General features: G+C 32.6%; 1 protein-coding gene, 1 non-coding gene and 1 pseudogene across 6 annotated transcripts; 1 reads left to right on the top strand and 2 right to left on the bottom strand.

Annotated features, from left to right (window-relative positions):
- The first annotated feature begins 1,635 nt into the window (after positions 1-1,635).
- On the top strand, positions 1,636-1,709 carry TRNAT-AGU (transfer RNA threonine (anticodon AGU)). Its single transcript has one exon. It is a non-coding gene; the product is annotated as a tRNA-Thr (tRNA).
- Positions 1,710-2,266: 557 nt separating this feature from the next.
- LOC102604204 (60S ribosomal protein L18a-like) lies at positions 2,267-2,877 on the bottom strand (annotated as a pseudogene).
- On the bottom strand, positions 2,267-11,476 carry LOC102604532 (pentatricopeptide repeat-containing protein At5g64320, mitochondrial). 5 transcript variants are annotated; one of them, XM_006352816.2, is made up of 3 exons: positions 6,787-8,857; positions 3,649-5,611; positions 2,267-2,907 (listed from the first exon to the last, which is right to left on the bottom strand). In XM_006352816.2, exons 2-3 carry the CDS (start codon positions 5,465-5,467, stop codon positions 2,888-2,890), a joined length of 1,839 nt encoding a protein of 612 aa, XP_006352878.1. In that variant the 5' UTR covers positions 5,468-5,611; positions 6,787-8,857; the 3' UTR covers positions 2,267-2,887. The 5 variants fall into 5 exon arrangements, with proteins under 5 accessions (XP_006352878.1, XP_015166595.1, XP_015166596.1 ...); XM_015311109.1 differs by lacking the exon at positions 2,267-2,907 and adding an exon at positions 11,140-11,476 and having other exon boundaries at positions 3,183-5,611; positions 6,787-8,568; XM_015311110.1 differs by lacking the exon at positions 2,267-2,907 and adding an exon at positions 11,140-11,476 and having other exon boundaries at positions 3,183-5,611; positions 6,787-6,917.
- Between the last annotated feature and the right edge of the window lie 5,245 nt (positions 11,477-16,721).

Below are 16,721 nucleotides of genomic sequence, written 5' to 3'. Positions count from 1 at the left end.
ATTAAATAGTCTAGGGAGGTAATAGGTCCTCATGAAAGTTTAGTATCGCAACAACAAATCCGACCAAAGTTGGGGTATTTTTCAGACCCTTATCCCTATATTCATAGTAATCCAATTGTTCACCATGTATGTATCGTCATTACACAGTTACAAATTACGACTAACATAATTAAAGTGATTAATACAAATTAGACATAAGATTCCCAATATAAAAATATTTGTGATATAAAATATGAAAAGAGAATGACATATGTTTTTTTATATAAGAAGATTTGATCAAACTAGTCACTAGTCAGATTACGTATTAATATATATCCATAAAGCCATAACTTTAGGATCAACTCTGACATAGTAAACCAAACATTAATAGTGAAACAAAAAAATGGACTACATTAATGTCACTAATTAAATTTTGAATAATCGATTTACTGTTATAAATTTTCTTAACTATTTCTCTTCAATATCATTGTAGTGAAATGATAAGTTTTTTTTCATTCTTAATCAGATGTTTCAAGTTCAAGTTTTGAATATGAAAACATCTTTAATAGGAAACGTTTTACTCTTCAAAATAAGATTTTCCAGTATAAAACTAAATTAGACCCTAGAACATATATGAAACACCGAGTGAGAAATCAAAACGAAAAAAGAATATTCTCTCTAATATTTACAAGTAATTTTCACATTGCAACTTGTGTAGTGAGTTTTAAGAGATTTTGAGAAAAAATGGATTGTATATAGCTAGGTGTGGTTGGTGGCACACTTTACTACAGCAATACATACATGACAAAGCATGAGACAATTTATGACATAAAAATGATCATGAATAAATCCACTAACAAATAGTGATGTTCACATGTGATTTTTTCAGGTTTTATTCCTTTCTAAGAAACTTTTTGTACATTAGCCTAAAGTTTACTAAAGATAAGTTTAGCACACAGAGCAAATCTTTTGTTTTTATCCATCCAATTTGGTAAAATAGATACTGTATGATATATATGTATCCAATAATTTCATGTTCATACAACCCTAGTACATAATCACTGATGAGAAGAAATTAACAAATAATAAATGGACACTTTGAAGTAAGTTGATTGTAGAAGACTAACTTCGTAGCTCACTTAGATCAATCAGTGAGTATTGGCAAACTTTCCTTCCTTCTGTTTTCAGGGCGGAGACTGTTTCTATCTTCGTCGAACTGCCTTGACGAAATTGAGACAATAAGAACTAAATTTCAAAGTTTACTTTTGTATTGTTTTTATAACAAAATTAAATTGGTGTATGTGGTAGGAGCAAGGGAATAAGGATTATAAGATGGAGAAATCGAACCTTCCAAGGTGAAAGTTCAAATATTCAACCAACTGAGTTACTAAATTTCTCGTTTACTTTTGTATCCACCTATATTTATATATACATAATAAATACTTCATGAAAAACGTAGGTTGTATTGTATTTATTTGACAACATTAAAAGGATTATTGTGTGGTCCTCCTCACATTATTGAGGCTTTCCTACGATGGAAACAGTCTGGCAAAATAATTGACAATATTCATATTTTTATATAAAGGACTGAGAAAAATTGACATCATTTTTTTTTGTTTGCTATTATATATGTGTATTCCAGTTTTGTGTCAACCAGCTTTCATAGCTCAGTTGGTTAGAGCACCCGTTTAGTAAGCGGGAGGTCTTGAGTTCAACTCTCAATGAAAGCATTTTTTATTTTATTTGTCAAAAAATTCTGGTAAAGCTACATTTGTTCGAGGGAAGTCAATTGACATATGTAAATTACATCGTATAAATAAGTCAATTTTTTTTTTATGCATATATACTATACGTTGAATGGCCTTTTAGTGAAAATTATGGCCTTGTCATTGCTCGAAAGGCTAATTCTCAATGAAAATGCAGGCCTGCAAATGTTTATGCTTTTTTTTTTTTGGCATAATACATGACCTTTAACTTGGCTTCAACGAACAATTATGCCCTCCAACTTTGAATGTGCACAAGTAGGCACTTAAACTTGTATAAAATAAAACAAGTAGACACAAGTGTCCTACGTGGCACAAGACACGTAGTACGCCATGTAGGACACAAAATTGTCATGTAGGACAAATGTATCAATTTGCTCAATTTTATACAAGTTTAAGTGTCTACTTGTGCACACCCAAAGTTAAAGGTCATAATTGCCAACTGACGTCAAATTAAGGTCATGTTTATGCATTATGCCTTTTTTTTTCCTAGTAACTACCATCATTTGATCTGAACAAAAAGGTTTACCTTGTCTCTTACACAATGAATACTAATTTGAGATAAACTAAAGCACCAAAACTGCAGAATTTAGAATTTGCTTCTCAACACACGACTAAACACATGTTTTACATGAACAAGTTGGGCTTAGTTGCTTTGTATGTGGTCTCGAGTTTCCTACTCAGTGGCCTGATTTTCTTGAACACCAAGGGGAACTTGATCTTGGAGTCATGGAACTGCTTTGTGCTCTCCCCCTCTTGCAGAGCTTAGCTGGAATGGTGGCCGTCTTTATGATCTGGATGCAGTGATGGTGAGCGAACTCTGTGACGAGAAGCCATCTCAGTGTACATCTGCACCATTCAATGTGGTGTCACGGTACATGTTATGGTATCCCGTTCTACTTTGGTAACGGAGCCAAATACCATAGTTCTTGATTTTTGTTGGGTACTTCTCATTAATAGCCAGCATCTGCCCGTTGCTCTTCTTAAGTTTCCTCAGAAAATACCAGAACTTGGACTTAGCACGAACTTCATTGGTAGCCCATAGCTTCATACGATAAATCTTGGGATGCTAATCTGATTCAGATGGCAAAGCTCTCCCAACAACCTGATACTGATGGAACTTGTAATTCACCATTTCTGCACAGCTATTCCCTCTGTAACGCTTCTGAATACCAACCAAATGTTTATGTAATTTTTCTTATTGCACAATATGATACATCCCAACTTTGTGCATAAAATACAGCCAATAATCAGGGCAGAAAAAATTGGTCTAGTTTACCCCCAATAGTTACCCTTGACTTGCTTCATATCAGCTAAACAATGTTAAGCTATAACAAAAGTTCAAGTTTCACATGATTCTTTGCACAAAATCACAAAGAACTCTTCTATTACTGGACATCAAAGACACGAATCACAAGCATTAAGGAAAAAGAAAGACACTTGATCACAAGACAATTTCTGAAATATGTTGTCTGTTCTTTCTAACGGACAACAAAACAACAACAACAACAACCGAATATAATCATGTTCAGAAATGCCGGTTCTTGTTCAAATTGACTTACCTAAGTCAAAGTAGTAACTGACTCATAACTCTTTCGAACAAAATTTCTAACTAGTATGTACCATGTGACACTATTGGGAATGAACCCAACAGCTATGCCTCTAGTAAACAGGGTATAAGCATCATCAAGCATGCGCATTTTACAATAGGAAGAAATCAAGGTGTTATAAGTGATAGTATCAGGACAAACTCCTTCAAGTTCTAATTTTTCAAAGAGGTTCTGAGCTTCTCGAATTCGACCATTGTTACAAAGGCCATTTATTAGACTGTTATATGTGACTATATCAGGTGTCAATCCACGATGTATCAGGTCTCTCAGAAACTCAAGGGCATTTTGAACCTTACCTATTCTACAAAAGCCGTTGATCAAGATGTTGCACGTTACATGATTAGGTTTTGATCCCTTTCTCATCATTTCTTCAAAAAGTCCTAATGCTCTCTCAACTGCTCCATCATTGCAAAGTGCTTTTATGAGGCCATTGTATGTGATCTCATCAAGGGGACATCCTCTGAATAACATATCATTTACAAGCTTAAGCGCCTCTTGGGTTTTACCTTTCCTCAAGAAAGCATGAATCAATGTGTTGTAGGTAACTGTATTAGCAATAACTCCTTCCTGGAACATATCTCGGTATATCCCCAAAGCTTCATCCATCTTGTCAATCTTGCAAAAGCCTAAAATCAAAGCATTGAATGTAAAAATGTCTGGTTTACAGCCGTTGCTCGACATATCACCAAAAATTTCCAATGCCTGTTGGATCATTCCTTGTTTACTCAAAGCTGATATAAGAGAGTTATAACCCATTATATTTAGGCTGAGATTTTTTGCTGACATCTCAGTAACAAGGTCATGAGCTTCCTGTAGGCGGCCAGCCTTGGAGAAGCCATCAATCAAGGTGGTGTACGTAATTGCATTGGGCTGGATACCTTTGGATGACATTTCATTTACAACTTCATGAGCCGAAGACAAAATTCCCTTCTTGCAAAGACCTCGAATTAGAATGTTGTATGTATAAACATCTGGTTGATAACCTTTAATCAACATGTTCTCATTCAGAATGGTTTTTGCTTCATCAACTCGTCCATTAGTCACATAGCCATTGATCAACGTATTAAAGAGGACATTATTCTGTTCAGGTGCTTTGTTGAGAAGAACCTTTGCTTCATCTACTCGCCCTGTTCGACATAAAGCATGCATCAGAATTCCATAAGTTATAGCATCGGGGGTGAAACCTCGAAGAAGCATCCGATCAACCAGTTTTGCAGCCTCATGAATCCTATCAGCTCGGCAAAGCCCATGGATAATGTCATTGAAAGTATTGACGTCGGGTATGCAACCCATAAGAAACATCTCCTCCAAAAGTTTTAACGCATCATTTACCCGATTAGACTTTGAAAGTGCATGAATAAGAATCTGGTAAATCACTGAATTTGGTACACACCCATGTTTTGTCATGTCTCTGAGAAGTGAACAAGCAGAGTCTACCTCATTGACTATACATAATGCTTGTATCACCCGAGCAAACGTGAATACAGAAGGAGAAATATCTTTCCCCAACATTTCATAAAATACATTTGGAGCAACTTTGGGACAATTTCCGGCTAACAGAATATCCAACGCTTGATTGTATGACTTAAAAGTGGGTTTACAAGAGAAAGTATTCCACATATCCAGAAGTATTCTAGTTGCTTGCCCTGGTAAACCAGCTCTTCCGTAATGCCTCATTATCATAATAAAGAGGGACTCTTTGAAAACTGCCCCTTCATCTTTCATCTGTAATAACAATCTATCTATAATCTTAAATTCCTTGGCAGCCCCAAGTTTATCAATTAAAGTATAGTAGACATCAAATGAGTGGCAATAGCTCGTTTGGCTACTGGCCCACTGGAATAGCTCCATTGATGTTGGTACATCCAAAGGGAGTGCCAATAATTTATTGAGCTGATACGGGGTAATTTTATTGAGTGATCTTTGGAGTTGTTTGAAGTCAAAAGGCTTAAGCAATCTTTCCCATTCATTCTCAGACTCCGACCCATCGCCCCTTGCTTTAGCATTATCACCCTTGTCATCAGTCACACAAGTACAAAATGCAAATGTAGGGTTCCTATTCAGAGATCCTAGCTCTTCACGTATGTGAATCAGAAGTTTCGACCTTTTTAGCATACCTTCAAATGAGCAGTGCAGAAATTTCAGAACTTAGCCATTACATGTGATTCGAGAACTTCTTCAAGAATTGTCATGATAGCTTCTCCAATTTGGTTTATCAGTAACCAAATTTAAGCTCCATCATTGTAAGCAGAGACATTTCTTTACTTGGAATATTCAACAATAAGATGATACACCAACTTCAGATTGATACAAAAATACAAATGTGTTTAATAGAAAAAGCAGACACGGGAATTAGGGTCCCAGTGTTCCACAGCATTTTCCAGTCATAAAGACTTAAAACCAAACAATATACTTAAAATAGAAATTAAAAACAATCGCAGAATAATGATTTCTTAGTATCAAACTAGATAGGTATGGCCCGTGCTAGCACAGGCCCAACATTTATTAGTTTTAAGGTGAAAGGCATCTGGTTGTTATTTTTAGACTGTTTTTTTTTAGAATATTGATAAATTATTTATTGTTTAGCATTGACTCAAATTTCAAACAACTATTTGTCTATCTGAGTTTTAAGTTTTAAGTCATATTGTTCTGAAGTTCAGTGTTTCATGTGCAAAATTTCATAATTCTATATTCTCATGTTCATTTTTTTAGTTTAATATTTCAGATGAGTTCAATTTTTCAGTTCAAATTTCAAGAGATTGTATCCCTAAATTATGTATTTTCACTTCAAAACTTCTAATTGCAACTTATCAGTATAAAGTATTAATCAAAACTTAACATTGTCAATTTTGCTATTCTAAGTTTCGATTTTTCAGTTCAAAATTTAGAACATTATTATCCTAAGTTTCAGTTTCCAATTCAAAACATCACGACATTGTCATAAATATTAGTTTTCCAATTTAAAATTAGGATATTATATCCTTATGTTTGATCTTGAAACTTTCATCATGTAGCTCAAACTTCATGATTTTAATATCAATCTTCAAACTTGTGCAAAATAAGGCTACAGAATAAGGCTTAAAAGGGGGGGAAATGATTCAGACAATAATTGGTTCACATATAAGGTGAAAGGACGGCCACACTGGTTGAGGTGTAGAGGAGGTGGGAGTGAAGTGAGGATAATTAAGAAGCCAATTGACCCAACTTGTATGCCAGCTCGCTGGGTACCAATTCAAAACATCATGACAAATGTCCAGACATGATTTGATTACTCACAAATTCGCAAACTTGATTGAATGGAACTGTAGGAAATCTTATTTTAGACTGCACACATATTTTAGACATCATTACAGGGTCCTTGGTATGCAATACCAATATATAGCAGAACATGTATTGATGGAGAAAGTAGTAAAGAAAAGGAAAAGAAAATTCACCTCTAACGCCAGTTGCTCAAATATATATTCAATAATTGCTCGGTACTACTCCGTCTGACTTATATCGCATCACAAGTTATTTGCTTCTGCAAATTGCTAACAACAGAAATATGCCTTACATGGAGACCAACCTGTAAAACTCAATAAATTAGGGCAACTGCATCAATAAAACAACAATAACATACTTATAAAGTGGGGTCTGAGAATGATAGCGTGTATATAAACCTTACCCGACCACTATCTTAGAAACGGCAAAATTGTTTCCAATTGACTCTCGACTAAAGGAAAAACAAGCCCGAAAAAGAAATAACAGAAGTACAAGAAACATAAGATAATAACAAAAAACAATAGATAGTAAGAGAATAGAAGTTACAATACAATAATCAAGGTACATAAAACAATAGAGAGTACCAGAAATCGAAGGACAAGAAACTACCAAAGCAATACTATGACTACTAAGATAATATTATGCTAAAAGCTACATAGATTCAGCTAGAAAAAAATGATTCCTTATATTTAGAATCTGCAACTAAAACAAAAGTATAAAACATCAATATAAAAGGTAATGATTCTTTAACATAAACAATATTTGGACTGTAATTCTTATATTGGAACTAATCAAACAATTTGTCACGGTTTTCGCAGATGAGTGTTTTACATATCAAACAGACGAATTGTTTAAGAACTATGATCAAAGTCACTAAAACACATCGTTTAACATACAAAATGGATGTTTAAGTTTTTCAGGAAATCTCGGACAAACCGTTATGTAGATTAATAAAATTTGATCTTAGGAGTCAAAACAAACTTTAAAATGACATGATGCACACTTTATTATTCCAGATTATTCAAAGTAAATATACATAACTATTGCCGTCCACATTAAGAACATAATTTGAATTCTGATGGATTCTGAACTTGTTGCCAAGCACCTTTATTTGATATTAGACCATTGATACAGGTAAAAGGAATTTAAACTTTAGGCCTAGGGAAAGCTATATCGCTCGAACTCTTCAAAAATGTCACCAGTTGCGTGTCCAGCACGGGTGAAACAGCAACAATTTTGAAAAGTCAAGTAACATAGAAAAGGGCTATCAAACCCTCTACAACAATGACTATGCCTCCACCCGAGCAAGTTGGGAGGTCGGATATAAGAGTTTTGAATGATCATGTTGTTTCATTCCAAAATGACTACTAATCCTTTACACTGGGAAAAAAACTAAACTTAGCTTCAAGAATACTCCGAGGTAGAGCCAGAGGCAAAGGCAGAGGCAGAGCTACAAGCTTGTTCACAGATTGAACAAAATGAAGTAGCTTTGGCCCAAAATTCAATAAGTTGTCTTTTCTAGAATCTAGAACTCATAACCTCAAAATCCTAGCTTCGCCTCTACTCGGCAGGATCATTTTAAAGTGCAGAATACTATATGAAGATTACTATATCCGTAAGTGGATGATATTGAAGAATCAAATTCTTTACAACTCCATTCTTGCTAAAAGAACTTGATTCATGTTTTCACCTATCTAGTAAAAAAGGAATTATTCTATAGAAGAGGAAAAAAGCAAGGTACTGTCAATGAAGTCTATGACAAACTACGCTTCGACATGTAATTAGGACTTACCTTTGAAAAATGAAAGTAAAGAACAACCTGGTGAAGAATAGTCGGCACTCCAATTTCTCTTGATGTTTAGCCAGCGAGCATACAACGTCTAGGCCTTTAGTGGTATGTACTCTGGTCTCTGGATATGCCAGCTTGATGAAGATTCAGGAAATATCAATGAAAGCTGAAATTGCAGCATTTACAAGCTCCACTAATTTAGTGAGAAATTGACGGTAATGGCATTAAAAAGATTATCTTTTTCGAGTCTGCTAGAATGTTTGATTTGGGGATTTGTTGAAAGCTTTTGCGGAGAGGTTTTAGGGAAGGGGACGTTTGGAGCTTCTGCGGACAAGGATACGAGTTCTTGAAGATTGAAAAGAGATGCAGATCCAGAAGTTGTTTCTAGAAGAAGTAGTTTTTCAAGAACAACTTCAGTATAAAAATATGTTTGGGCCCCCAAGGCCTAGCTCAAGTGGCAAAAGGTGGAGGATTTGTGGCTTAGGTCACAGGTTCAAACCCCACACCATGCAAAGCGAAGCCCAGTATTTAAGTGGAGAAGGGTAGAGGGGCGGGCCCATTATCCACCGAGTTTAGAAGGCTGTGATTGGTCCAAAGGGCGGGTCACAGACGGATTTCTCGGTTATCAAAAAAAAATAAAAAAAAATATGTTTGGTTAAAAAATATAAATTTGAAAATTACCATTCTACCCTTGGTCGTCCATTTGTTGACATTTCTATACAGTAGAAACTATTATTACGAACATAATTTACTTCACAATCGTCTGGATGAGTTTTTGTATAGTGAACACAATCAATGATAGCATCAATCTCGAGTAAATTAAATTAAATTCACAAACCACAATTCAATATCAAATCTTAATCCAACTCAATTTGCCAATCCAATTCAGTTCAACTTCAATCACGATTGTCCAAAAAATCAATTTGCTAAGAGAAAGAGGAAAACTAGTTAATTTCACCAAAAGATTAATGCGATGATTACAAATTCACAGCATATTGCTAATGTAGAGTTTTAATTCACTGCAAAAGATGTCTTAGAAAGGGAAAGAATCAATACCAAGCAAAATTCATTTTCTTTCACAGAAAATAATAGCAAAATATAGAGGATTTCCCAAACTCTTTTCCATCAGTTCTGATGCCATTCCTATCACAGAGAGGAAAAGTATTTTCCAACTCTCTTTCCTTTCATAAACTGCATAATCAACGCTCAACCACATCATGCTCCCGTCTCGCTAAAGAATCTCTTACTCTCAGCAACATCCTGATCTCTGTTTTAGGTCCTTTCTCTACTAAATCTCCTATCCTTCAAGCAGTCCTTCGTGCTTTATTTCTTATGGTTACTTTTGTTGTTTCTTGTCATAGTTGATAGCTAGTTCAATCTTTGAATGATTTATAGGTGCTATCTTTAATCCCTATCCCTATGACACTGATATAATGATTGTTGTTCAGCAACTATTCTGTTGTGAAGGCGGATAGGTCAGAGGCTGGCCAAGCTGTTGGGCCTGGGACTAAACCACAAAGAGGCCCAAGAATTAGACAGCCCAATAATAGATTTGCTTGGGATCCAAGTTGAGTAGAGTTTAAATGGTTTTTGTGGTTATGGAGGATTATGCGTATTGTGAAGAAACTGTCTCTTTCTCTCATCTTCTTTGTAGAGACTAAACTTCTCATCCCCATTCTTATCTTTATCCTTAGTTACTTGTCTTCTCCTTGTAATCCAAGTGTTGTTATTATAATTTAGCTATCAATGATTATTTATGTTTGAGTATTTGTGTTGAGAAATCGGGTTTGTTGCATATTCTAGTATTGACCACATCTTTTTCCTTTACATTAACATGCTTCCTTTCCTTTTCTTGTACTATTATCCAATTCTAGGAAAGTGTCTGCCTTATCATTTCAAAATTATAATGTCTTCCCCCTGCCTTTTTCCCTGGAGAAAGAAGAGAATCTAACGAGTTCAACTACCTAGAGAAACTTGAAAGAGAAAATCTTCCGGAATAGTATCACAAATTGTCAAGATAATAATATTTGGAATTCCTTTTCATACTCAGAATAAAGTTCAGCATTTCTGGTTCATATTAGATTGAACAGTTTTAAAGCCATGTTAGCATACTTACCCATATTTGCTGATGCATGACCACATAAAGCAAATAATCCCTCAACACTCAAGCAGTTAATATGTTGTTGTATTCCATTTTACACAAGAAACCGATAGAGATTAAACTTAAGTTTAATTATGAGTTAATGTGTGCTCAACTTGAAAATTACAACAAAAAGTGGAGGATTCCTATTCCATTTTTTCACCCTTCATTTCTAATGACATTATTCAACTATTTCAACTTCCCTAATGAAATCAAACATATACAAGCAGCAATTCAAAACCAAAAAAGTACTTTTACAAGCCTATAAATAAAACCGTTAAACGTAGGAAAGCAACACGAATTGCAATTGGAAGTATAATCCACATGAATCCCTATTACCCATTTTGCTCTAATAAAGCCCATATTGTTTCAATCAACAACAACATGCACACTGTAATCCTAATCCCACAAAGTAGTGTCTATGGAGGGTAGGTGTATAACATTACTCCTTATCTGAGGTAGAGAGATTGTTTCGTATAGTCCGTCAGCTCAGGGAAAAACAGTTCAAAAGCAGTTTGGAAAAGGAAACAGTTCAATGAATACTCAATAATTTATCTTTGAAACCAAGAAATGCAGAAAGCAACTATTACTATTTACCTTTAGCATGCATTTCCAACTCTTTAAATCTTCCAAACTCAATCCAAATTGAAAACCCCACTCTGAATCGTGGAGGTTTTAGGTCTTAATTTTGTGGGTTTCCAGTACCTCATTGAGTTGGTCTTTTTTTTTGCGATGCCTATTCTAGTGGAAATTCTTTATGGAGGAAAAGAAGTGGCTACTAGGTTTAAGGGATGAAGTTGGGTGGATATTGGGATATGTTCGCCGGGAGAGGTGAATTCACGGCGGCCGTCGCTGGTGAGGTGGGGGGCGGATGAAGGCGGTGAAGTCTTTGGGACTGATTTGTTAATAATTGGAAGTTTGATGTATGAACTGAAAGTCAAATATATTGGACACTTTAGTTCCCTCACTTTTGTTAGACTCAATTCAAACCTCCAAATCAACACAACAATAATATAAATTTCACGTCTGGGTATGCTAGAGTGCACCTCGAGAATGTAAAGATGTTGTTTTCAAAAGATTTTCGGCTCAAATACATCAACTCAAGTAAAAAAAACAATAAAAAAAACATAACAGTTAATAACGTTATAATCAAAACACAATACACAACATTAGACAAGAAAAGCTAACAAGTCATAACCTATGCACGACAAGATAACACGTCACCTCTACTAACCCAATATGCAACCTAACCCTTCAAACTCTGTAATAATGTTCTTCAATTTAAAGCAATCCAAAATAATCACAAAAATGTGATGAGTCTTTCAATTTTTATGAGAAAAAGGGGAAATTCTTGACGAATGTATGTATACAAGCTCAATACATCGATAATCTCTTAAACTTGCAATTGATACAAATTACAGTTCGAGGTATACTTGCAAATTTAACATTTGTATATATTCCGCCTTAATTATCTTATTTAATTTTATTACAAAATAATAACATATATTAAAAACATTTGTTTTTTGGTAGTTATCTTTTATTTTTGAAAAAAAAATAATGCTAAATTTTAATTTAATTCTTTAAGTGGTAAAAGTTTGATTTGGTCCAAAATACATATTCTTTTTCCTTTATAGTAAACCGTAAACGTGGGAAGTTATACTTTTTTTAAAATAAAAAATTGAACTAAAAAACCGTGTTTTTAGTTTTTTTTCCTTTTCTGTTTGTAATTTTTATTTTCCGATTTTAAGTTAATTTAATAATAAAAAATTATTATTATTATTATTGTTATTATTATTAATTATTATTATTACAATTTCAGATTTTATATTAATTTTCCAAATTGATGCCAACTTATTCCTTAAAATTCTCAAATGACTAACGTGTTGATATTTTTTTTTTGAATTTTTATTTTTAGTTAAATTTTGAAAAAACAATAAAAAATTAAAGTAACTGTAAAATTTTAATTTTTTTAAAAGCGGTAAAAACTGCTTTTTAGTGAATTAATAATTATTCTTATTTTTTCATTTTTTAAAAAATAAATAATATTAGTAATTTATTATTTAATTCTATTACATATAATTAATAATTTATAAGTATTTAAAATGCATGCTTTTTTGTGGTGCTGACATGTGACACTTTTTCTTCTCCTATTATATATAGATAAATATTTGGCTATTTGCACAACATTTCAAAGAGGCCAATAATCAAACATTAGCCTTTCAAAAGGCTACTCCTCGTAAATTTTCGCCCTTCGTGGATTACAAAGCCTTAAAAGTACAGGTTGGGCCTTCCCTAAGTTCATTTCAAGTTTCAACCAAAAATTTCTACTTTGGTTATTTGACATTTCAAAAGCAATTATGTATGAAAAAACTAGCGGTGTATGTGGGTGTCGATTGGAGAGATGTTGGCTAATGGTGGTGTTGTGGAAAGTAGCTACGGCCTACGGGTGATGGTGGTAGATGACAGTGATAACTAATGATAGTGATAAATAATGATGATAGTTGACGATATATAGTGATTATGATTATCAGTTGAATGTAATGATGGATGATAGTGATGATTGTAAATGATGACTAGTGATGATACCAGTTGATTACGAGATAGCTATTATGAATAGCATGTGATGGCAGTTAATAATGGTATACCCATTTGTTATATTTCTGATTCACTTATAATTCTGCTCTTTCACAATACTTGATTAATTGGAAAATGTTATATAATTTCTCACAAGTAATTGGAATCAATCATACCAGGCATCTTAATTCAGTGTTTATTTTGGGTAGTTTGGTATAGTTTTTCTTCCCTTATTTAACACATTATTTAGAAAAAATTAGGAGTTTCTTTTGATATTCAAATCTCATAATACTTATTTGTATGTTGTCATAAAAAAAATTTAACCCATCTATAAGACTAATTATCATATACCATACCTTATGTAGGTTATTTGGTGATTAAATTATGATATATTCCAACTAATTAGTGCTTTTTCTAAACACAGGTCTACTTGGGTTGTTTTATATTTTGTCAAATTCACAACTGCTTATCTCAAATTGAGATTTGAAAGTTTGTATTCCAATTAAACATGTATTCACTATTGAAATGATTTATAAACAAAAACAAAAATAAAACCCTTTAGATATGGCAACATTTTAGTTTTGAGGTTTCAATTACTATATCTTCTGTTCAGAGGCGAATACACTTGCATAGGTAAGGATATACGTGCACTTTATTAACTTCGAAAAAAATTATGTATATATCTGCATATATTTTGAGGAACGAATATATATATATATATATATATATTCAACTGTGCATCCTTACAACAGAAGTGCACCTTGGGGCGTTCATTGAAGCTGCTTCTTCCATAACCGTTACCCCAGGTAGATCTCATAATCTTTGACCTATATATTTGTATCTTCGCTACTGCTCACAACACTATGATCAATTAAATACGATATTATTCCTCAATTATCATTGAAAGTTTTACTAACTCCTACATTAAAATAATGATGTCTCCGCAATCTTCAAATCCGGAATTTCCTCATTAAATAAGTTAAGAAGCATTATTTGTGCACAAAAAGCATATGCTCTGAGAAAATTCGACCTCATCTTTATTGCTTCTAGGCTCTAACTAGCTAGCTTGTTATAACTATTCCTCAATTTCCAACTTACTATTGCCCTTATGGTCCATTTCAAAGTTAAATCAAATAAATTGTGATGAAAATTACACCAAATATTTGGCATATAACTGGTTAAAAAGTTAAATGATTCGTTTTTCTTAATTTCTAATTAATGTTCTTTACGCAAAGAAGTTAGGTGAAAAACGCAAATAAAATAGCCTTTGTTCCTATTTTGTGTATGAATATAAGTATTTTGAGTCATTTTCTACTTTATTTGCTTTGACTAAACAAACATTTTTAACTTTAAGGGGTCGTTTGGTACAAAAATGAATAACGCTGGGATTAGTAACGCAGGAATTAGTAGTGCAGAGATTAGTAACGCAGGATTTATTTTTATCAAGTGTTTGATTCATTATTTCCCACCTCATCTTGTGTCTGGACTAAAATTCTATTAAAAATTTCTTTCCAATTATACCCTTGATTTATTATAAATTTGGGACAATGTAGATAATTGCCAAATAATATTTTTTTTAAAATAACCTTCTAACTAGATAGGAGAAGAACACTTTTGTTTTCATGTTTGCAATTTTTTCACTTGAATTATTTGAAGGTAAATAATTGTCATCTTAATAAATTGATCACTCACAAAATGTCAAGTTTAAATTAAAAAAAAAGAAAGATAAAACATCTATTTTTAAAATAAAAAAGATGATAAACAATAATAAAATTGGATAAAACATCTATATTTACACATAAAGATTGCAAATAATTAAAAAACATCTCTCTATATATATATCAGATCCTGCGGCTTTTAAAGATGTTAGTGGGGGAGGAATTCTTTAGGTGATTGTTATTTATTAGATATGTTCTCTGTCCAATAAAATATATTTTACGTTAATTTAGAAGTTCATAATCAATTCTACACATATGGTTATTTTGCAGAGAGTTGTGGGATGATACATACTCAAGAGTGGCATATTACTCTTCAATGTTTAATTTCATTTTCTTCATAAAATTTTGGTCAAATACCTCAACTTTTTGAAATATATATATAAAATAAAATAAAAAATCAAAATGATTTAAGGGATATTTTTATTTTTACATAGACTTAATAATACATTCAATTAAGATCACGAACATCATCTGGTCTTATATTTATCTTTTTAATTAGTAAATATTAAACAAATCACATTTCAAAATATTATATTGGATTTATTTAGTAACAAACAACTTTCTCTAAATAATTTATAAGCTAATTTATTTAAATAAATTTACTAGTACAAATATAAAATATAAAATAAAAAATAAAAAATAACAAAATAATCAAAATGATTTGAGGGATATTTTTGTATTTACATAGACTTATCCCATGGTATTATATCCAATGTATTACTAATACCTCCAAATGGAAGGTATTAGTAATACATCCTATAATACCATGTAGTATGTATAACTAATCCATGGATTAGTTATACATAGGCCTAAAATCCTACCAAACATAGTACTAAATAGTACCATACATAATACATGGATTATTTCTGTTAATACTTCCTACCAAACGACCCCTAAGAGTTCAAATCTTTAGGACTTTGTGTTGAATATAATTTTTATCTTTGAAGTTCTCATTTAATAAGATTTCAGATCTCGACGTTTCATCTTTTAGGTAACACTTTAATCTGATTAGAAAATAAAGTTGGCTAGCTATCAACATATTTAAATTGTGTATTGGGATCTGTGAATATATATATTCAACTGTGCATCCTCACAACAAAAGTGCACTTTAGGGCGTTCATTGAAGCTGCTTCTTCCATAATCATTATCCCAGGTAGATCTCATAATCTTTGACCTATATATTTGTATTTTCGCTACTGCTCACAATACTATGATCAATTAAATACGATATTATTCCTCAATTATCATTGAAAGTTTTGCTAGCACCTATATTAAAATAATGATTTCTCCGCAATCTTCAAATTCGGAATTTCCTCACTAAATAAGTTAAGAAGCATTATTTGTGCACAAAAAGCATATGCTCTAAGAAAATTCGACCTTATCTTTATTGCTTCTAGGCTCTAGCTAGCTAGCTTGTTATAACTATTCCTCAATTTCCAACTTACTATTGCCCTTATGGTCCATTTCAAAGTTAAATCAAATAAATTGTGATGAAAATTACACCAAATATTTGGCATATACATTGGTTAAAAAGTTAAATGATTCGTTTTTCTTAATATCTAATTAATTAGGTTTTTTACGCAAAGAAGTTAGGTGAAAAACGCAAATAAAATAGCCTTTGTTCCTATTTTGTGTAAGAATATAAATCTTTTGAGTTATTTTCTACTCTATTTGCTTTGACTAAACAAACATTTTTAACTTTAAGAGTTCAAATCTTTAGGATTTTATGTTGAATATAATTTTTATCTTAGAAGTTTTCAAATCTCGACGTTTATCTTTTAAGTAACACTTTAATCTCATTAGAAAATAAAGTTGGCTAGCTATTAACATATTTAAATTGTGTACTGGGGTCTGTGAGAAATTTGTAGCAGCACGATCTCCTCTTTC

This window comes from Solanum tuberosum, unplaced genomic scaffold (assembly GCF_000226075.1).
Source record: "Solanum tuberosum cultivar DM 1-3 516 R44 unplaced genomic scaffold, SolTub_3.0 scf00144, whole genome shotgun sequence".
Classification (NCBI taxonomy): domain Eukaryota; kingdom Viridiplantae; phylum Streptophyta; class Magnoliopsida; order Solanales; family Solanaceae; genus Solanum; species Solanum tuberosum.
Note: the sequence above shows the minus strand (reverse complement) of the source record. Positions and strands in the feature narration are given on the sequence as shown.